At 35.9% G+C, this 23125-nt stretch overlaps 1 protein-coding gene across 2 annotated transcripts in view; it reads right to left on the bottom strand.

The window, feature by feature from the left end:
- Positions 1 to 8306: 8306 nt before the first annotated feature.
- The window catches only part of LOC149799262 (leucine carboxyl methyltransferase 1-like), a 36277-nt gene continuing 21458 nt past the window's right edge, over positions 8307 to 23125 (bottom strand). Inside the window, exons 6-7 of one of the 2 annotated variants that reach the window (XR_016421126.1) lie at positions 11909 to 13390; positions 8307 to 11832 (exon numbers count right to left, since the gene is read on the bottom strand). Coding sequence is in view for 1 of the 2 variants with exons in the window: in XM_089958568.1 (XP_089814694.1) it covers positions 13270 to 13390 (121 nt within the window). In the remaining variant the exon portion in view is untranslated. Of the gene's footprint in view, positions 13391 to 23125 lie in introns of both variants that reach the window. The other variant, XM_089958568.1, reaches the window with a different exon arrangement.

A 23125-nucleotide genomic window follows, 5' to 3' on the forward strand; every position in this document is an offset into this window, starting at 1 on the left:
CTGTTTCAATTTTACATAGACCCTATATAGTCCCAGGGGTTTTTGGCCATGTTAAATTTACATAGACCCTATATTGTCCCAAGGGTATTTGGCCATGTTAATTCCCATAGACCCTATATTGTCCCACGATTTTTCTCCATGTTAAATTTACATAGACCCTATATTGTCCCAAGGGTATTTTTAATGATAAGTCCCATAGACCCTATAGGATCCCCATTCACTACTAATGTGTTTCAGTCCCTGATGCTCGCATCCGTTCCTGCAGTCATAGTATACGTTACCTGTATGATAGTCTAAATCAGTGCAGTCCAACCTTTTTGACACCATGGGCTACTGAAAAAATGTTTTTCTTGAAGCAGAGGGCCGCAGCAGAAAACTGAAAAGCAACGACTATATAGCTGCTCGAGCTCTGGCGGGCTAATTAAAATAAGCCCGCGGGCCCCACGCGGCGCGCGGGTTGGACAGCACTGGTCCAAATTCTAATTTCCAAACAAAATAAAGTATCGACTGCTCTGAGGTCAATGACATTCACTGATTGGACACATCTTGTTTAGTTACATAACGTACAATAGCACAGGATATTGATTTTGTGACGAAATAAGCCATTGTCTCTGTGTGTGTGTGTGTGTGTGTGTGTGTGTGTGTGTGTTGACTTATTTGTTGCAAGTTTCGATGGTGAATTCAAAGTTACATGTATGTATGTATGTATGTATGTATGTATGTATGTATGTATGCATGAGATGATAGTGCAGATAATTTGAAATAATTTATGAAATGTGGTAATTTAGGAACTTTGGGAGATTTAACGACTAGCGTTATCAAATATCGGTAGATAGAGAGAAAAAATAATGAAATCAAAATGGTATTTAAGGGACCCCGCATCCTTTGAATCTAAATATATTTCCCGACATTTCGACTGTTCTTATAGGTTACTGCATTTGCATAGAAAAATATGAGTTTTTCGGATGGAAATACTGCACGACCTTGGGAATGAAGTATATTCTTCGACAAAACGAGTTCATATTCTTCCATACAATTGCAGTAACCTTTTTATTATATGTTCATTTTCTTATTCTACCTAAGCCTTAATTATACAAACAAAAATACGCTAGAAGAAACAAACTAACTGAATGTATGCCATATTCCAAACTAAATACACAAGCGCAGATTCATCATTACACAACAACAACATTATTAATGCGCACATAACTCCGCCCAGATAAATTTGAACTTAGTCGTGCGCTAGACATAATTTTCGAAAGAAAATGGCGATTTGGTCAACATAAAATTTAAATTTGGAGTCATATTGTGAATGAATGCGCATTGCAACAACTTTTCTATTTGAACAAGAACTTGGAGAGGCCCGGGTGTTTCTTACCCCAGGGCCCATGATCGCTCTTTACGGTCCTTGGCGAGTTCTAGCATAATATCATATATGACAGAAAATCGAGCCTTAGTCAAGGGAAGTCGTGAAAAGTCGGCAATTTTGGACCATCTAACGGCATATTTCGGGAATTTGGACGCAACAAATTTGCCAGATTTGTGAATTTCTAAGAATTGTTTCGCACCCACCCCAGTAGTATGATAGTGTAATGACCCGAATCAGGTCACCCGGCTCACTTGGGAACGTAGTTGAATATTTTGATTCGGATGGATGACCACCGTCCAAAGAGGATATCACATTGTTTATCAGTAGAACTACTGTTTGAGCTCATTTCAATAACGTGAGACTACAGGTATCAGATTATATCACGTGTGGACAATAGAGTTTGTAGTTTCTTCATCAGTCAACCACTGGATTCCCCCTAGTACATTTACCGACTGCATTTTCGTCACACATTTTTCTACAAACGACGGAAAAGTAGAATTGTAGTGACAAAGTTTCTTTTGACTATCCGTTCTTTTGTTTGTAGCTTAAGTCCACCTCAAAATAAAACCGTGGTAGGACATTGGAATGCAATTCTCACAAACCGATGTTACCAAGCCTGTAAATATTTTCATTATTAAATGTTTGTGTTGTGTTGTGCTTTGTTCTCCGTTCATTTCCATTTAAAACGTAACTATTTTTGCTGATGAATAGTGACTGTACATGCTACTGAGTTGTTGAGTTGGTTAAGCGAGACGCATTAAATGATTTTGAAAATACAACATCGAAAACAACAAATGTCTTTCGTGATCATCTCTCTCTCTCTCTCTCTTTCTCTTCCGACTTACAATGTTGTTATATAAAGAAATTTATTAGTGGATATTAGACGAAATATATGTTTTTTTAGTTCCGTTGTTTATGTAATTAGGTATTACTTTTAAATTTCCATTAGACTCCATAGTGGCTATAACGTAACGTTAACTTCTCAAACGATTCTGTATTGCCACAAACGTAATGTAACAATCGATTAACTCTATATCTGTCCACATGTAATGTTCAATTCCTAAAGCTGTATAGTTACCCAACCACATGTACTTAATTGAAAATATTAGAAATACCTTACTTTACAATTTTTCAAATTATATTAAAAAACATAGCAAAAACGCCTAATGAGGGTGCATTTACAGATTATCAGTATACGGGGGTTATTTAGTATTAAACGTGCTTTCTATGGACTTAAAATGTTTGCTAACTGGTGACTTTTTTTGCACTCATCGTCGACATTTGACCGTTTGTTTGTGGACGCTCGATGTCAGCATTAAGGTCGAAATCCGAACAATATGTTGTAGTACTCCAGATTGCTCAGAACTGGAATTTCCCTATATGATGAGTTAGAGTACCATACGACATACAGTCAGGACGAGTTATTGACGACAGTGAACCAGTTAATTTAATCAGTGTATAAATAGCGCATAAGCATGGAGACTATTTTAAAATAGGAATCCCTGTAAAACGGGAAGTTGTCCTGTTTTAGTTTAGCCATATTTTATAGCCTGTGAAAGAGTACACCCCTTCGAAATCGCCTGAAATGTAAAGCTCATATTTTATTCCAAATATTAATTTTTTGCTGACGTTTGATGGAATGATTGAGCACTAATCGAATATGGATTAATTTATTTGAGCAAGTGAGTCAATTATCTATCATATCGCGGGGAAATGGGTGCTTAAGGATTACGACGTTGAAATATTTAGTTTACAATTAAGAAGTGCCATCCCTTAATTCCGCTAATGTGAGTCCGTTAGTGACTAATCTAATCACAATAACACAAGCACGTGGCGCACAATTCGAAAGGGAAAGAAGAGAGGTTAGCCCGCTTTTTAAAAAAAAGCGGATATGAGAAGAAAAAATCGTGCATTAGATAAAAACAAAAGACTCGAGTGAATATTGGCCATCCGCTGGTACGTTGAAGTACTTTAAAGCACGATGTTGGGCTGAAGACAATCCGTCATAGCGTGGTGTTGACTTCTTATGTTTAAAACGGTAAAGTCATCAAATCTTGTGTTCGATCTTTCGACTGAAATCGGTTGCCCCACGCATGTCATCAATTGGAAGGTTAATTCATACACGTAAAAAATGACAGGGTTTCTGAGATCGAGGAGAATATACATGACTCATAATGTGATGAAACATCAATGCTATCTGATTGTAATGGAACCCAATGATATTTAGGAGCATTATCTGTCAAGATTCAGTATTATTCTAACACACAACTTTTCTACACGTTACTGCACCATTGGGATTTTAAGATTAAATAAAAGGTATCTGCTTGTTGTATAATGGGTTGCATGAATCACCGGCAAACGATGGACGTACTGTCAAATAAGATTCCACAAAACACTACAATTTAGTACTTAATGTTTTGTGCAAACTACACCCCATGCTCCCGTATATAAGGTCTGGATTGAAAGTGGAGAGGAGCTGAAAGAAAATTATATTCTAAGTTTAAATAAACCACAATTGGTATATGGAAGTAACGTATATATTCTTTTCCGATAAAAAACGCACACTTAGTCACAATCCATATTATTTAGAGATGTTTAAAAGACCCTGTAGCACATCTCGAGTACAAGTGTTGGCTTGGCTAAACAGTTGGGATCGCTATGGCTAAATTTCCGGCTTGGATTCATCCTGTAAGGATGCTGTGTCATGGGTGTAGAATATACAATATCATCGTTATGGTCGATTTTGTTTGTTCGTGTTGGAACATCTGGAAACAAGTGCTCATATTCACATAACTGTTTTAATTCACTCTGTTCATGTGGTTGTAAATATGAAAGTTTCTCGGCCAGATTGTTCAATATTTTTGAATTCTGAAGATTGGTTAAAACAAATCAACCCGCAGACACATTACATTACATCGCTTACATACTCAGTCTGTAGGACATATACTATTAAACTGATTTACAGGGCTAGCTATAAAAAATGCCCATTTAGCTGACAGCGTTGCGCTAAGTTTGCGCTATTACCGATACCGCGTGCCGACAAGGACGGAGAAGTTGGTACAATACCAAATTTTACTGGTACAACGCTAATCTATTAATCTCATGATTGCATGGTTTATCACTTGCGTGGTGTGAAGTATGTTATAAATATTACTTTAGATCAAGAAAATGAACTGAATGACTTTCTGACCTTTATATACATTGCGTTTGTAATGGACAGCATCATAAATCAAGTTTGTTCCACACAGCATCGCGAATTTTATCCTATCTTTAACTAGGTAAATTATTATGTCAACATCATTAAATAGTGACGAGGGGCCCCGAGTGGCCGAGTGGTCTAAAGCGCTCTCCGTTACGGATCACTGCCATCTCACCTGTGTCTGCATGGGTTCGAATCTCGGATTCAGCCAATGTGGGTATGTGAGAAAGCTTGCCAGCAGCTTCTCGTGTGTCGGTGGTTCTTTCCGGGTTCTTCCTCCACCATTAATACTGGCCGCCATGTATAGCCTATCGTGTGCTGAAAAATGGCGTTAAACCCTACAACAACAACAAAATATTGACGAAAGTACCTGATTCATTTCAGACGAAGTATTTAAAACGGATTAAGTACTTTTAGCCACCTTTAATTAAGCTTACCTGAACATTTACAGAATATAGGATAATATTCGCTATGCGTTTTTGAGCAAATAATAGCATAATCCCGTTCCAGTATTATCACTATCAGTAAACAACTCAATCCACACACAATTAACAACTTTGGTTTAGAGTTCACTTAAAGTAAATAGTTCAAGTGTTCCATGCACCAGATAAAATTTTTAGCTTTGGTAGCTTGGTAAAAGTTAAAGCTTTCAACTTCAGCATGGTTAGATCATATGACTTACAGTCATCTGTAAATAAAATCCGGCAAAATCCAAACCAAGCCGGTCTCCCAGCAACTAATATGTGATTATTAATTTGTTTTGAACAAGAGTAAATAAAAAGCACCAATGGTATACCGAACAAAATTAAACTCCGTAACAAAGAAATATCTTGATATTCAAGCATTTGTTTCACAAATCAGAGAATATCAGTGATGGTTCTGAAGTCTCAGTGCAACTGATCTTGTGTTGACGCTGACGCACGGAACTGAACTATGTAATTGCCTCTTTAAATAAAAATTGTTTCTTAATTTCTTTGAAGCAATTGTTGATTTCTCGGCATTCGAACTTTATATAATTGCCACTGAAGGCGAATAAACCTTTGACGAGTAATCCTTTCATATGGGAGGTTATGGTCGTCGTCTTCTGCAGCACTTTTATTGGGAAAAGGCGTAGTGCTGTCTAAAACAATAATGAACTTATCGATCGCTGTGCCATGATTACGGATTCTTCAATAGAAACAGCTAGGCGCTCAGCATTAAGAGGTTAGTGTTAGGACTGGTAGGACTAGTGTCAGGATAATATGACTGGGTGGGACATGATGCCACATATCTGCGGCACGATGCCCCAGTGCTAAACATCACTATAAACTGCCACACTGCAGACATTGTAGCGATATGACTGAAAATTGTTAAAGCTACGTTAAAAATCCAAATCACACACACATCAAAGGAAACAGAATGAAGCCAAAAGAAAGATAGAAATTAACGTCTATGACAGAGAAAGAGGAATGCTTTAATTTCTATCTTGAATTGAATATCAAACCCTTGAAATACACTAGACAAGCTGACTTATTCTGGTGTTGCATTGTTACCGACAATCACTGATCAAATCGGCAGGGATACGGGACTATTAACTGTCTGAAAAGAATAAGATGGCTTCATTCAAATCTTTGATGTTAACACAGTAAACGTTCAAGACTTAAAACACGTTTTACAGTTTGTCGGTACATGAATACCGACAGCCTCATCTTTGTCCAGTACAAAGTCACATTTTACTGGTAAAATGCAACATGTACCGCTGTAATGGAACATCTGTATATCCTTAAAATTGCAGGCATATTCGGTGGTCCAACTAATTTTGCATGGAATAACATGACGCCATGGGCTGCTCTGGCTTAAAGGTTGACTTCTTTTGAAGAATTTGAACTCAGCTCTTGAAATTGACAGTCTCTGTCTCAAATCCATGTGAATGAAATGGAGAAAGGGAGGTAACTGGAAATTTCTTCCTGTTCTATGCTTGCCGGCTTCGAAATAACTTTGGATTTCACCGCAGTTTATATTTATTTAGTATAGTGCACAATATAGTAGCATCGCATTATCAGATAACCTTGCCAGTATCACGTGATGGCGATGATATGAACAACAATGGCGGCTGTAGCATTGGGGCAAGATATTGGGGGGAATAAATTCTAATTGATCTCGTTTCCAAACAAGTAGATGAAGAAACACATTTCAGCATAAAAGCCAATGCATGATGAACATAACATAGATGAAGACAATCACCGAGCACATATTGCATGCTAAAAAGCAAAACAATCAGGAACAGCTGCCCGAGGCCTGTTTGCCAATGCCGGCCATTGAATCCAATATATCTGGGTGGAGCTAAAAATATCTACTTCGGCGAACTCAGAACGAGTATTGCCATAACAATATATTTAGTATTTCATTATAACTGATACTGAATTTCTCCCTCAGTTTGTAATTGCCCTAATATTTTTATAATCTGAGGTATGATGGCTCAGTGGTTAGTTTTACAGACTCACATCGGAAAGGGTTTAACTCCTGTTCAAGGACCAGCCTGGATCATCTACCGTGGTGTGTCCTTGGGCAAGGTACATTACTCAGATTGACTCAGCAATAAATAATCTATTTGTTTTGCTGTGCCGCAAGGTACCAAACCAAACCAAACCCCTTGATCTATCGCCAGACATGGCACCATCTTGTCGATTCATATTTAACTTACTTCAGATATATTTATAAAAAAAAAAATTCTTCTTTCTACTAAAGTAATAATATGCAAAGCCTAATTGCCACAAACACACTTTGATAAGCATATTTAAAAGCATCATCTACTCCATGTCCTAGTCCAATTCTTCTATGAGCTTTTCATGCTCTCTTTTTACAACCAGTGTTAAAAATTGTATTCTAAGGACATCTTTTCTTTCTTCTTTTTCTAAAAAAAAATTCATTCTTTCCATTATAAATTGTATGGGTGATTTTCAGACAATTCACAGGTGTTTTTTCTTTCTTCACCAATCTTCTCTACATAATTCACTTTTTTATTATTTTGCTCTATTAATTTTAGGTGCGGTTAGTAGGGTTATATTTTTGTGCTCTTATTGGTATTGTTGTATACCGATACATTTATATAGAAGGCTAGTGCATGCACATAAAATAGAGTATCAATAATATCATTCACATCAATACCTTTAGCTTGGATATAACCCTTTAGCTTCAATATAAGTAGATCACCAGTAACAGTCTGCTTGAATTTACAATTTCAACTGAAATGTCTATTAAAACATTACTCAGTTCTCTTCTTTACCCTTAGTCTATAGTTTGACTTTTCATGCACACTGTAATTAATTTAATCCTATAAAGTGATTCATTCTGTTTGTTTTTGGTGTTCACCTTACTAGCTTATGCTGGTGTCATATCAACCAATGGGAGTCAATGTGTGAATCAATCAAACCATCATAAATATCTACATCTGTCCACAATTTTTGTAAAGTATGATCAACACTATTCCTAAAGTGAGGTTTCCAGTTTTTTGTTAAAACTCTTAAATATGGATACTTTCTTTTAAATGTTTGTTGAAAAATGATCATTATCACAAGCATCCAAGAAATGTTTTAATTTCAATAAAATTATCTTTATCTAAACAGAAGAAGCTTGTTATCTTTTGTCACAAAAATGTTCCTACACAAAACAATGACTACTGGATTTCTGTGTGCATAAGTATAATCCGAATGACTTCTTTATCTGGAGCAATATAAAGTGAATGAATGAATTAATAAAAACAGAAAAACAACTTTATTTAGAGACAGCAATTAAAAGCCTTGAAAACATTTAGTTCTAACAATGAAGATAAAACAATAGACAAAACTATCAAAATCGAAATAGTGAGAACACTGATGACTTGGAGGGTTATGACAATATGGCACATTAAACAGGAGGAAAATGAGTAACATAAATTTTGATAACTGTTCAGTTTTATATTCATTAGCAAATACCAATATTTCTATCTAATCATATAATCTGAAATAAATGTTAAGAAATTTCTTCTATTTTTCTCTCATCAGATAACTGTTTAAAAAAATGAAAACTGAAGGAAAATATCTAAGTAATTACCATTTATTAGCATTTAGTAGTGAAACGATGTATTAAGTACCCAATAGATGGCAAACTATATCAAGGGAGGTAACCACTCTGAATCTAATAGTTTCCTCTTAGAATTTTAGTTTTTACTCATTACCCAGCATCACTTTTTCAACAGAGCTAAATATAAGATATGCCTTTAATCAGAAACACAAACTATTTTAAAAGAGAGCACACAGTAAGCCACAAGTTTGGAGATATCCGTCTAAGCCAAAAAATATGTGAAAGGATGGCACTATGATAATGGATATTGGATGTAACAACGATGATACAATACAAATTCTGAAATTATTCTGCATTTTAATCCACTGGGATTTGAATTGTTAAGTTGCAAATAAAATTTAGTAGTGACACATATAAGTATATTAACTATTTACAACAAATGACTCTTCTGATGATGGAGGTTTAAATCAAACCTTCATGGCAATATGAAACCAATTTTGTTCCAGATAAATGTTTCTTGAATGCTACTCATCCGATCATAATACTTTAAGAAAACTACCACCACCTTGCAAATCCTGCCCTCTCAGACTGAACTTTTCAGCCAAAAGCTAAGTTATCTGCCTACTTAGGTGGCAGTTATATGGAGTGATCTCCCTTTGATATGTAACTGGTGTCAAATCCTATAAATGCTTCAGTTACTACTTCTGCTTTTACAAAGAGGCCTCAGTTATTTGAGAAGTTCTCAACCATAAATAAGAATCATTTGAAGGGAACTATACTCTATCAGTAATTTAAAACTTTTCTTGGGGCCCCGAGTGGCCGAGTGGTCTGAAGTGCTCTCGTTACGGATCATTGCCATCTCACCTCTGTCTGCGCTGGTTTGAGTCTCAGATTCAGCCAATGTGGGTATGCGAGAAAGCTTTCCAGTAGCTTTTCATGGGTTGGTGGTTCTTTCCGGAGGTTTTCCGGGTTCTTCCTCCACCATTAATACTGGCCGCCATGTATAGCCTATCGTGTGCTGAAAAATGGCGCTAGACCCCATATCAACAACAACAACATAAAACTTTTCTTTCTTCCTTTGATGACAAAGTTCTGACTTTTTAGCATCATCACTTTGCCATCTTCACTCATTTAAGCACTTTTGGTAGATATCACTAATGCGTTCCCTCACATTTTTATAGTGGTATTTAATTATGTGCATGTCTGGTGTGTGATCCAGAAACCTGTATATTATTGCTGTATAATTTCTGCTATGGTTGGACAGAAACAGTTATGTTTACCTAAATTGTGTTTGCCTGGAAGTGACAGATTTAAGAGGTAGTAGAGGTTTTCCTCAATTATTATGATCAGGTAAGATATTTGAAGAAGAAATTCTGAAACACATGAAACAGGTACAAACAAGGCAAAATATTGTAAAATCTTGATAGAAGGCACCATCCTTTTTTGTGCTGCTCGTTTGCCCCATGCTCACTGTGGGGATGTCAGAAATATATTTTGCATGTGGTGGCTATAGAAGCCACACTGCTATAAGTTAAGCTGCTACACATCTTTGAAAAATATATGCAGAGGCACACTGCTGCAAAAATTTGATTAAAACTGGCTTAAATATATGTGGATAATAAATCAAAAGTATACATTCCACCTGTTTGCTCTGAGGCACAAAGCTGCTTTTGAAGACACTACAAACACAAATATGACTGAAGATATCCAAACAAAGATCAGCTAGGTAGTACTGGAGATGGACGAAATTCATTTTCCATAATGCTGTCAGGTAGGCCACAGCACCCTCCCCTCATTTTTATTAGAATTTGTCCTGGTAACATTCCTGCAAAGCTTGGTCAAAATACTAGCTTAGGGCTGTTCTAGTAAAACATATCTAGGAGCAAGAAAATGCACTTTTAATGTGGGGGTACTCACCCATAGATGCAATTTAGAACCATATTTCCAACTAGTTGCCATGAAATCCACCAAATGCATAACTTATGAAATATCCATATGGATTAAAACTGACTAGGCAGTTTTGAATGTGTTGATGTACACAGCATGATGCATGACATACCATAGAGGTATTTGGTCAGGTGACCAAACTGCATAAAGCTTTGTTACTTATTTAATTGCTTTCCAAGCTCATTAATGTCATAATCTGTACATGCATGTTGGTAAGGATTTAATTGTTTTCCAAGCTCATTAATGTCATAATCTGTACATGCATATTGGTAAGGATTTAATTGTTTCCCAAGCACAAAGACATCTTTTTGTAACAAGTTTGAAAAGTGGAAAGTGAAGATGTAGTTATAAATCTTGCTGAAGTCATTGATATTTTGAAAAATTCACTGGAACTTTCACAAAATAAACAAAACATTTAAAGAAGAACTGGAACACTGTGACAAAATCAAGAATGCTTAGAGACAACTTTTTGTTGCTGAGGAAAAACTGTACTGTATTTCCACTAACAGCAGTGTAGCTAGGGTATTTATAACTGTACATATTCAAAAGATGTGAAGAAGTATAATTCCTACGTAAATTGTGGCAACAATGTGCACTTGATATTAAACCAGAATTCCTGATTGTTGAAAGAAGACTGCTTAAAAAATGCAAAGTTCCTTTTATCAGTCAAATTCAAATTTACAAGGACATATTGCAGTGATTTATTTTCAGCTTGTGCTACAATGAGACATGTTTACAGAATTTAAATTGCATACTTTCTATATTTCATTTGTAGAGTAATGTTCGAGTAGGTTAGTTTTTCCCATCATTTTGTTCTGTCTTCTTGTTTTTTTATATGCATGATACTTTCTTTGATTTTTTATATATTGAATACCACAATCAATTCGCTTTATTTTCAATGCATTGTACTTCATTATATCTGCCAATCTAATCTGAAAATTTAACTTTCTCTCTCACTCTCTCTCCATCTCTCATTGTAGTCTATTCATTCAGAGACCTGGGGAAAGGTTAACAACATTAATAATCAATATTGCACTTGCTTACACATAACTACAAAATAACAGCTAAACTTACAACAAGGGTAAAACATAGAGTATAAGAAAGCACAATATGTCACAGACTGGCAAAATAACAGTATCTCTAAAAGTTATACTGCATTGACCGTGAAAGCAATATCTGGAAAGGTTTTGTTACAATAACCTCAACAGCAATATCTGCAAAAGGGTAACAGTACTGACCTTGACAGCAGTATTTGAAAAAGGGTTGCTGTATTGACCTTGACAGTAATATCTGCAAAAGGATTACTGTATTGACCTTGACAGTAATATCTGCAAAAGGATTACTGTATTGACCTTGACAGTAATATCTGCAAAAGGATTACTGTATTGACCTTGAAAGCAGTCACTGCAAAAGGGTTACTGTATTGACCTTAATAGCAATATCTGCAAAAGGGTTACTGACCTTGGTAGCATTAACTGCTACAGCTATACTGTATTTACCTCCATAGCAATAACTACAAATTTTTAAGTGATCAGACCTCAACAGCAAGAACTCTAAGGTTTTGTCGTATTCACCTTGACAGCAATAATTTCAAAGGCTTTAAAGTACTGACCTCTACTGCAATATCAACAAAGGCTTGACTGTATTGACCTTAACAGCAATAACTCAAAAGACTTTACTGTATCGACCTCTACAGCAATAACTCCAAATGCTTGACTGTACTGACATAGACAGCAGTAGCTCAAAAAGCTTTAATGTATCAACATTGACAGCAATAATGCAATATGCTTTACTGTATTGACATTGACAGCAATAACTCCAAAGGCTTTACTGTATTGACACTGACAGCAATAACTCTAAAGGCTTTACTTCATTGACCTCGACAACAGTAGCTGCAAAGGCTTTACTGTATAGACACTACAGCAGGTAGGTTTTGCAATATATCATACAGTCAATTGGAGAGGTTACAAATTTGGAACTGCCTTCACAAAATACACCAAACCCATCTGTGCCTGGAACCAAGGAAAAACAGTTGATGGAACGTCAGACTCATAATTTTCAAGAAATACAGGTTCAATAGCCACCCAGGCCAGATGGAATCTGTCTGAAATCCAACAATCCTTTGAAGAAACTTACCAGCTTCTCAACTCCTGAGGTTTTTGTAAATTGGTGTTGTACAGAAAAAGTTGTATCCACATACCAAGTAACATCGCTAATGTGATTAGTTTCTTAAATACAGTTTACTACCAAGGTTAAAGGTGTGGAGTCTGTGGCTAACTACTGGAGAGAACAACCACAATGATGATTCAGAAGTACCAAAACATTTAGTATCAAGGTTAATTAAGGGTGTGGATGGATACAGACATGGAGGCAAAAGTGATCACAATGTTGAACTTCCATCAAGGCAGGTTTAACAGGGTAAGCTGGACAAAACTGAAATTACTGTACTAAATATGTTTCACATTCCAACTGTTCTTTCCTTACAATGCCACTATTCTAAAGGCAGTTTGATCATGTAAGTTGTTTTTCAAATTGCAACTTTTAATAATACCATCACAACAGTCAAATAAAATCTTAACAGAAGAAAAACTGTTTTACATATTTAAAGCATATTTTAAAATATATGTACATTAATCACTCCACTTATAGTTGCTAACAAAGTTGTTTAGTTAATACAACAAATCACAGGCAAACATATGGCAGGCAATCCTCTTCAAAAAGAAATTTGCGACAGGCCCATCTTATTGGGATCTTTGTATGCCCAAGATATACAGTAGTGGCGAAATAGCTGATCCAGTAACTCCTTCTCATCCAGGAATTCTATCCTTTCCACCCTGTAAACAAAAAATATTCTTTATTCATAGCTAAGTATTAACAAAACAAACACTGCTGAAATGTAAAATACCACACGGACTTGTATGAAAATTGAGTCCAAACAGTCCTATGAAATTTTAATTGCTCTACCTCATTTGGTTTATGCTTAAACATGCAAACAAGATGTTCGTCCAAAAAAGATAGGTACAAAAAGTCAAAAAGTGTACATAAAAATGAATAATGTGAAATTGTTTTCTTCACTAGATCAATTTTTAGTATTTTGCACAACCACATCTTTTTGGGTAACTAAATTCATTGATTGGAGAAGGTGTCCTATTGTTTCCATTGAACTCGAATGTGGCCTAAATGGCAACTGTTTTGAACTGTACAAACCTTTTTAAAACACAATGTTGAGTTAAAGACTGCATTCATACCATAAGTATCACTTTGATTTATAAAAAAAGTACATGACAAGCGCATTTGTGAATTTGGGGATGGGATGCATAATATTCATTTGCTATACACTTGTATAGACTTGTCGGGTCAAATGATTTGTATTGATTTATCATAGTTGACCCAAAAATATTGACATTTTTGACATAACTCATTTCTAATATTTTATGAATCTCTGCTGATGCAGCATCAAATCTGTGTGTCCATATAACCCTTACTTTCAGGCATCTAGTGTCCATATAACCCTTACTTTCAGGCATCTAGTGTCCATATAACCCTTACTTTCAGGCATCTAGTGTCCATATAACCCTTACTTTCAGGCATCTAGTGTCCATATAACCCTTACTTTCAGGCATCTAGTGTCCATATAACCCTTACTTTCAGGCATCTAGTGTCCATATAACCCTTACTTTCAGGCATCTAGTGTCCATATAACCCTTACTTTCAGGCATCTAGTGTCCATATAACCCTTACTTTCAGGCATCTAGTGTCCATATAACCCTTACTTTCAGGCATCTAGTGTCCATATAACCCTTACTTTCAGGCATCTAGTGTCCATATAACCCTTACTTTCAGGCATCCAGTGTCCATATAACCCTTACTTTTAGGCATCCAGTGTCCATATAACCCTTACTTTTAGGCATCCAGTGTCCATATAACCCTTACTTTCAGGCATCTAGTGTCCATATAACCCTTACTTTCAGGCATCTAGTGTCCATATTACCCTTACTTTCAGGCATCTAGTGTCCATATAACCCTTACTTTCAGGCATCTAGCGTCCATATAACCCTTACTTTCAGGCATCTAGCGTCCATATAACCCTTACTTTCAGGCATCTAGCGTCCATATAACCCTTACTTTCAGGCATCTAGCGTCCATATAACCCTTACTTTTAGGCATCCAGTGTCCATATAACCCTTACTTTCAGGCATCTAGCGTCCATATAACCCTTACTTTCAGGCATCTAGCGTCCATATAACCCTTACTTTCAGGCATCTAGCGTCCATATAACCCTTACTTTCAGGCATCTAGCGTCCATATAACCCTTACTTTCAGGCATCTAGCGTCCATATAACCCTTACTTTCCGGCATCTAGCGTCCATATAACCCTTACTTTCAGGCATCTAGTGTCCATATAACCCTTACTTTCAGGCATCTAGTGTCCATATAACCCTTACTTTCAGGCATCTAGTGTCCATATAACCCTTACTTTCAGGCATCTAGTGTCCATATAACCCTTACTTTCAGGCATCTAGTGTCCATATAACCCTTAATTTCAGGCATCTAACTCAAAAGAAAGGAGTTCTTTTCCTTTCTGTTGCCTTGCAATAATTTTGGTAGTTTTCTATGGTCTCGTTGATCGTCTAATCAATTTTTGGTCCACAATAAAACCAGTATGAATCCTGCAATATGATGGGAAAATTCTAACAATCAATAGGTAAATACAGGTAAAATATTTAACAGAAACTTTCCAGATATCAGAGGTATTGGTTAGTGGGTTCTAATTGATATGAGAAGATGGATTGTTTAAATATGAACACAAATTATTTTGAATAAATGAAAGCGTGTGTGTGATTTGGATTTTTAAGTAGCTTTAACAATTTCTCAGTCATATTGCTACAATGTCTGCAGTGTGACAGCTTATAGTGATGTCTAGCACTGGGGTATCATGCCGCATACATGTAGCATGATGTCCCACCCAGTCACATTATCCTGACACCAGGCCGACCAGTCTTAACAATAACTTATTAATTCTGAGTGCCAAGTGAGGCAGCTGTTAGTACCATTTTGTAAGTCTTTGGTATGACTCGACTGGGGATCCAACCCACGACCTCTCGCATCCGAGGCAGACACTCTAACCACTAGGCCACCGGAGCGGTCAGTAAATGAAAGTAACAATACACTATCCACATAGCTTGTAAGAAAAAAGAAATATTTCTTTCTATGAATATATATTCTTCAAGCATGGTGTGTTTAACACGCATTAATGCAGCATAAGTGTTTACATAAACATGGATCATGTCCTCCTCCCCTGTTGCATACAGATGTATTTACCATATCAAATGACTCCAACCTTTCCCAAGAGACAGACAGAGGGTAGAAGCATTTGGAAATGAAAAGGTAAATCTTCTTGATTTGACAGCTCAAGTCCCAGGACTTGAAACTTATGACCCAACAGAAAAACTTTAATAATATATATATATAGATTTTCAAATGACCATAGATCACCCTAGGTTCACAACTTCATAATGTGGGATACCATCTTGATAATTTCTTATCACAATACTACAGTAATAATAATAATAATAATAATAATAATAATAATAATAATAATAATAATAATATTATTATTATTATTATTATTAATCTCTGCTGCACTGTAAGATCCTAACATTATCAATAGTTGTAGTGCTTGTAATTGTTGTTGCTATTGCTGTGGTGTAGACATATTTCTATATGTTTATTAGAGTGGATTGAAATTTGGACCATAATTTCGAATAAGTTTTAGCACAGGAGCAAATGACTATTGGTTTAACACTTAGTTTAACCTCCTGCAATGTGAGTAATTGGACCTCATGGAATGAGTGATGGTGTATCATTCTGAATTTGTTTTAGGAGAAATGAATGTTCTTAAGTGTACAATTTCTGATTGTCTTTCTAACTAAACATGACCTCTGAATATTTAATGTTATTTTAAAGTTGTTTTGAAAGAGACATGTTTCACTAGGTCTATACTTCCTTGCCAGCTGAGGCAAGAATCACTGGAAGCAGTAGACTCTAGTGGCCATTTAAAATAATAATTAGATAATTACTGATGGTTATGTGGCAGTTTAAGATTTAAGATCCTAATTAGATAATTACTGATGGTTATGTGGCAATTTAAGATGTAAGATCCTAATTAGGTAATTACTGATGGTTATGTGGCAGCTTAAGATTTAAGATCCTAATTAGATAATTACTGATGGTTATGTGACAGTTTAAGATGTAAGATCCTAATTAGGTAATTACTGATGGTTATGTGGCAGTTTAAAATTTAAGATCCTAATTAGATAATTACTGATGGTTATGTGGCAGTTTAAAATTTAAGATCCATCATTCATCTGCAGCTTGTTACATGTCCTCCGTGATTTCTCATCAGAAATGCACCTTGGATGGTAGCATCAACTTCAGTTGGGAGGCTAGATTTGTATATTTGAGTGTCATCAGAGTACAATTGGTGAGACACTGGATGATGATCTATAACACTTGAGAGCGACTGAGTTTATAGAATGAAGAGAACAGGTCCAAGAACAGACCCCTGTGGAACACCACAACATACATCAACTGGGCTGGAGTGTATTCCATTTGCAGATACAATTTGTGTCCTGTTGACCAAGTAGGACTTGAACCACAGTAAGGCTGTATCATGAATGCCAAATACATGCTGGAGACGGTGAAGTACTATATCATGGTCTATTGTGTTAAATGCTGCAGAGAAATCAAGGAGGGTGAGGACTGTAATCTTTCTGCTATCCAAAGCAGAGAGAATGTCATTAACTACTTTTAGAAGAGTAGTTTCAGTACTGTGGCATGGGCAATATGCAGATTGTACATTGCTAAAAAGACTGTTTGAATTTAAATGATACAAGCTGGGATAGAACAACCTTTTCTAAGATTTTTGATATGAATGGGAGATTAGAAACTGGGCGGTAGTTCTTTAAATCGTTATGGTCTAGTGTTGGTTTCTCCAGCTGAGGCCTTACAATGGCAGTTTTAAAAAATGATGGGAGTTCCACGGATGAGAAAGGTATTAATAACATCAGTTAGTGAAGGCAATACTGGATCTAAGCACTCAAGCAGCAGTGATGTTGGAATTGGATCAAGTTCACATAACTTTGGTGCACTCTTCATCAGGATTGTATGTACAAAATCCATAGAGACAGGTTCAAATGCTGCTAATGGTTGCCACTCAAATTCTGTATCCCAAATGTATGGTGACGACAAGTCAAATGAAATTGTGGTGTCAAGCTTATCTCTAATGGTTTGTACTTTGTCACGGAAGAAATTTGCAAACATGTCCGGATGGTCAACTGGAGAGAAGGTAGTTGGAAGTGGTGTAGATTTGTTCCTTGACATTAGCTTATTAGCAATCTCAAAGAGCTCTTTGCAGCTGGAACCTTCCATGATCTTAGTAGTGTAGTGGGCTGATTTCGCTGCATGGACTATATTTGTGACATTCTTCTTAGCGGCTTCATAGATTTGCTTATGAATAGTGAGTCTGGTGGAAAGCCAGAGCCTCTCAGCTTTATGACGGTCTCTTTTAGCAGTGCGAAGCTGGTCCCTAACACTGCTATACCATGGAGAACACTTCTGAATTGATACTCTGCACTTGGTAGCTGGGGCATGTTTGGCAAGCAATGAACACAGGCAGTTATCAAATTGTTCTGCAGTAGGAGGTAAGAAAGTTGTTAGGTTAGCTTGGATGTCATGCATTAGTTTGGTTCTATTTATCATACTGAGGTTTCTCTTTATAGTAGCAGATAATGGTGGAGGGTTAGGGACTGATACGTCAAGATGGCATATAATGCAGAGGTTGTCTGATGAAGAATCTAGTCTAAAATGTGGCCATGTTTATGGGATGTTTATGGGTGGGTTGGTTAACTGACTGTTTGAGGCTGAAAACATTAATGGAATCTATGAGTTTTGAATTTCCATAGTCGAGGAGATTTGGAAACTGCTCCAAAACGAGAGTCAGCCAGCTTGTTTTTTCTACTAGGAGAAGGGCGGTATAGGCAGAAAAAATGGACTAACCTTTGCTCCATTGTGAGTGTGGTTTGGACTAGTTCAAACGATGTGTGGTCAAAACTGAATGTTGTGGTGTGGTTAAGACGTTTTATCATGGAGTTCTTTGTGATGACAGAAATTCAAACTCTACGAGAATTACGGGGGAATGACTTGATGGAGTAACCAGTGGGTGTTAGATCCGCACATTTGGGCTCATCGCCTGATGTTTTTAGCCATGTTTCTGTCAGGAAAAATATGTCAATATTCTGGTTGTTGATAAAATTAACTATTTCTGTGCACTTTTCTGGTGGTCCTACTGACTGGGCATTGAATGACGCAATGTGCAGAGGTATTTCTTGGATAGTTGACACAAAGGTTGATGAATTAATAGGGATTTGAATTAGGTTATCTAAATTAATGGTCAAATTTTTTTAAAATTGTAGAGCCAAAGTAAGAGAGATAACTGGAATTCTTCTTCCTGTTCTACGCCGGTCAGCTTTGAAATAACGTTTCTTTTTTCAGTTCTGTTTACATTTAGGTAATGATGAATGTAGTCCCAGTTCGTTTAGTCTAGAGAACAATGTAGTGTGGAGAGCCAAGGAGTGATCATTTAAAGCAATTGTCATCACTGAGAACACATACTTTCTCATTACTTCATCAAAACTGAATACATAATAATTTACAAACATGGTGGAGGCACTGTTCTATCTTGGAAGGCAAGATAGAATACAAAGACTATTATTATAACCAATCTAGTGTTCCTTTCAAATAGTCACTAAAGTTTGTCTACAGAGAAGGACGATACGTTGTGCAGTAACAGATCTGAATAATCTAATTGTGAAATTCCATGAACAATTCTTAAATTTACGTATAAGCATGTTTGTTTGAATACACAAAAATCTAATGTCTCATCATCTGACTGATTGGATTTTAAAATATGACCAAAATATGTATAACTGTTGATATACATAAGAGCATGGCCATTAAGATGTTCAGGTGATGGTGATTGCAAGAAGTTGACTGAAAGACCATGCATACTGATTTTTGTGTATTATAGATGATATCATTCTCTAATGCATATTATTTACATATCTTGAATAATATCCGTAACCCTAAAATTGAAGGACTTATCAATGACACATCAGCAAAACTAAAATTGTTCATAAACTACATGCTTGGTAGCAGATGTAACTCCACGTGACACTGACCCAGCTTACGATTTAATTCGTCTTGGTATGGATTAAATAACAAAAGGGACAGAACTCCTCCCTGCCTCATCCAATTGGTTACATGGAAGGCGCTGGATATTACACTTCCCCAGCGCACATAGTACAACTGTTTGATTTACAAGTATACTATATGATGAACTATGTAGAAAAGCAATGTTTTATAAAGTGTTCAATGACTGATCCCATCAGATGTTTTACTAATGTCTAAAACACGCAAACATTGTGCTGCTGTTCTACATAATAGCTGACAGATTGCTTAAAGGCATAGAGGCATTAATCTGTTGAATGTTGCTTTTTGAAACCAAACTAATTATTGGAGATTAAGACTTCATAGCTTTGAAGTATGATGCATTCAAATATTTTTTAAATAAATGTTGTAAGAGCTATAGACTATAGTTATTTTGTCTGCCAGGTTACCAATTTTGTCAGTAGCAGTATAACTGTAAACTATGTGAAACCATCTGGAACAAAGTTATGTATGAACATACAATTAAATAAAATCAACAAAAGGTAATTAAATCTAGTATCTGAAAATTAAAAAAATTCTACATATAAAAATCTCAGTGTGATTACTTCAATACGAAAGAACACACTTCATACTTGATTCATTTTTAACACTATTGAGTAAGTCTTCAAAATGATTTTTCCACATGTTGCTTATTATTATGACCATTGTTCCTATCAATGCAAACTGGTAGTCCATTGGAAGCTGTCATAGTATTTTGTTTAAACTGCTTCCAGAATTCATGTTGGTCTTTATTTTTAAATTTCTGGACTAGTGAGTCTGCTCTGTTTTACCTCTTCCTATTTACATAATCTAAGAGCATACTTAAATTGTGCTCTTGTTTGGTGGATTTGGTTTGACCATGACAAGGTTTACCATTACCATGCCACATAAGGTAAGCATTTTGTGCAAAGTCAGGTAGTTCTTTAACACAATCATTCCAGCTGAGTATAACCTGGAGACCATATTTGGATTTACTAGTTAATTCTTTACTGGAGGTGGACAAAAAGGTTTTACTATATCTGTGTATAATCCACTAATCTGTTTCATATGTACCTGATTAGTACCGCCATTGTTATTACAGACTGCAACACAATGTGGGATCTCAATCTTGTTAATACGAATGCATATGCCAGAGTATTATTCTGTTTTTTGTTGACCGTTCTGGTGGCCTAGTGGTCAGAGCTTCCGCCTCAGATGCAGGAGGTCAAGGGTTCGATCCCCAGCCGAGTCACACCAAAGACTTACAAAAATGGTAATAACAGCTGCCTCACTTGGTGCTCAGCATTAAGAGGTTAGTGCTAGGACTGGTTGTCCTGGTGTCAGGATAATGTGACTGGGTGGGACATCATGCTACATGTCTGCGGCATGATGCCCCAGTGCTAGACATCACTATAAATTGCCACACTTCAGACATCGTAGCGATATGACTTTAAAATTGTTAAAGCTACATTAAAAATCCAAATCACACACACACACACACTGTTTCTGTCAGCAGTAGGTCTGACCAACTGCTGTTGTAATTCAATGGGGCCAGAATCAAGTCTAGCAAGCAGATCAGTGTTGACAGTCGTTAAAGTATAACAATTGTTGAACCTAAGTTGGGTGTGCATTATTTTCATATCACTTATAATGGAATAAGTAGATTTTGTAGAGACACAATGATCCATCCAAGATACTGTACTGTGTGAATCACTTAGATAAATAACATTTTGTTTTGTGGTCTACTATTAGTTTTAAGTCTGATATGATATAACCATATTCATCACAAAATAGGTGAAGTTCATCTCCAAAGGGAGTGGATTTGAGCATGTTAGCATTCCAATCTCCTATTAAATAAGCATTTAGAGTATTAATATTTTCTACAATAGAATTAATCTTGCCCAAATAATCTACGAATTCCCCCAAATTTTCTGCACGATCACAAGATAAATATATATTGACAAAAAGCAAGGAGGAATCCCTTGTCCTGATAGTAATACATATTAATCTGTGATTACTGAAGTGTTGTACTTCTATAACACTTGCATGAGATCTATGGTAATGTACCCAGACACCTCCGCAAGGTCTACCTGTATCAATATTGTTAGAAGAGTCAACCGGCGACTCCCCTGATAAGCAAAACTCATGTACAGTCTAACTCACTATCTAGTAGCCACAATTCTTGTTAGAAACAAATATCAGAAATATCACACAAAGTTCTTACATTTTGAATATTGTCATTTGTTTTAAAAACCTTTACAACCAGAAATATGTTGATAGAACACGAATGCCCCAAACCCAGAATTTAGCCAATATGTGATTAGGTGGACAGAAAGAAGGATGGATAGGTGGTAAGCCCAAGGTTGTTGTTCTTACTGTGGGTTTAGCATCATTTTTCAGCACATGATTGACTATACATGGCAGCCTGTATTTTTGGTGGAGGAAGAACAGCCAAAGGTAACAATATGGTGAACACTGTAGTGGTATTACATAATACTTCAATACATTAAGAAAATGTGCTCACTGAATATTTTTTAAATAATATAATTACCAAATCAAAGAAATTACTAGACTAATATACTGAGTAACTTTATCCTTTAGAACATTTATTCCCATTGAAAATGTTTAGTGATTTAGAACAATAAATAAATGTTTATACTAGGGATTTATGAAAAAATTACAAAGATGTACACTGGTACAAAATATCTGCATTGATATAAAATATAGGGCAAAATTACATGGACAATGTATATGAGTACAAATATATTAGACTTATATAAAATATAAGGCATAACTGTATGGAAAATGTATACAGGGTACAAAATATTTGGATTTACGCAAAATATTGGGTAAAATTGTATGAAAAATGTGTATGGGTACAAAATATTTGGATTTACATAAAATATAGGGCTGTTTGGAAGGCCTGCTTGTCATGAGATCAACGTAAAGTAAAGAAAGTTTAAACAAATTAAAACCAGATGAAAAGTTGAAACAATTTTTAAAAAATTCAAATGTTTTGATACCCCCCCACCAGAAATGTGACTTAACACATTAACCATAGGAGCTTTTTGTCATTTTCGCCTGAAAATCGAGAGGAAACATTTTGAAAGCTATTTCTGATTAGACTCAAAAGCACCAAATCCCCAGTCATCTTTCAATAACATACTGCCTAGTTGTGTCAGAAACATCGTTTTTCATTGGTTATTTGACTTGTGCATGAGCAGAAGAATAAAAGTTGGAGTTCTTTCTATTTTTTTATTTTTTTGCTAAATGGAGCCATTAGTTTTGTATGGAGACCACTCTTTATTCCAAATGCCCATCTT

This window comes from Sinohyriopsis cumingii, chromosome 5 (genome assembly GCF_028554795.1).
Source record: "Sinohyriopsis cumingii isolate HCF-2022 chromosome 5, ASM2855479v2, whole genome shotgun sequence".
NCBI lineage: Eukaryota > Metazoa > Mollusca > Bivalvia > Unionida > Unionidae > Sinohyriopsis > Sinohyriopsis cumingii.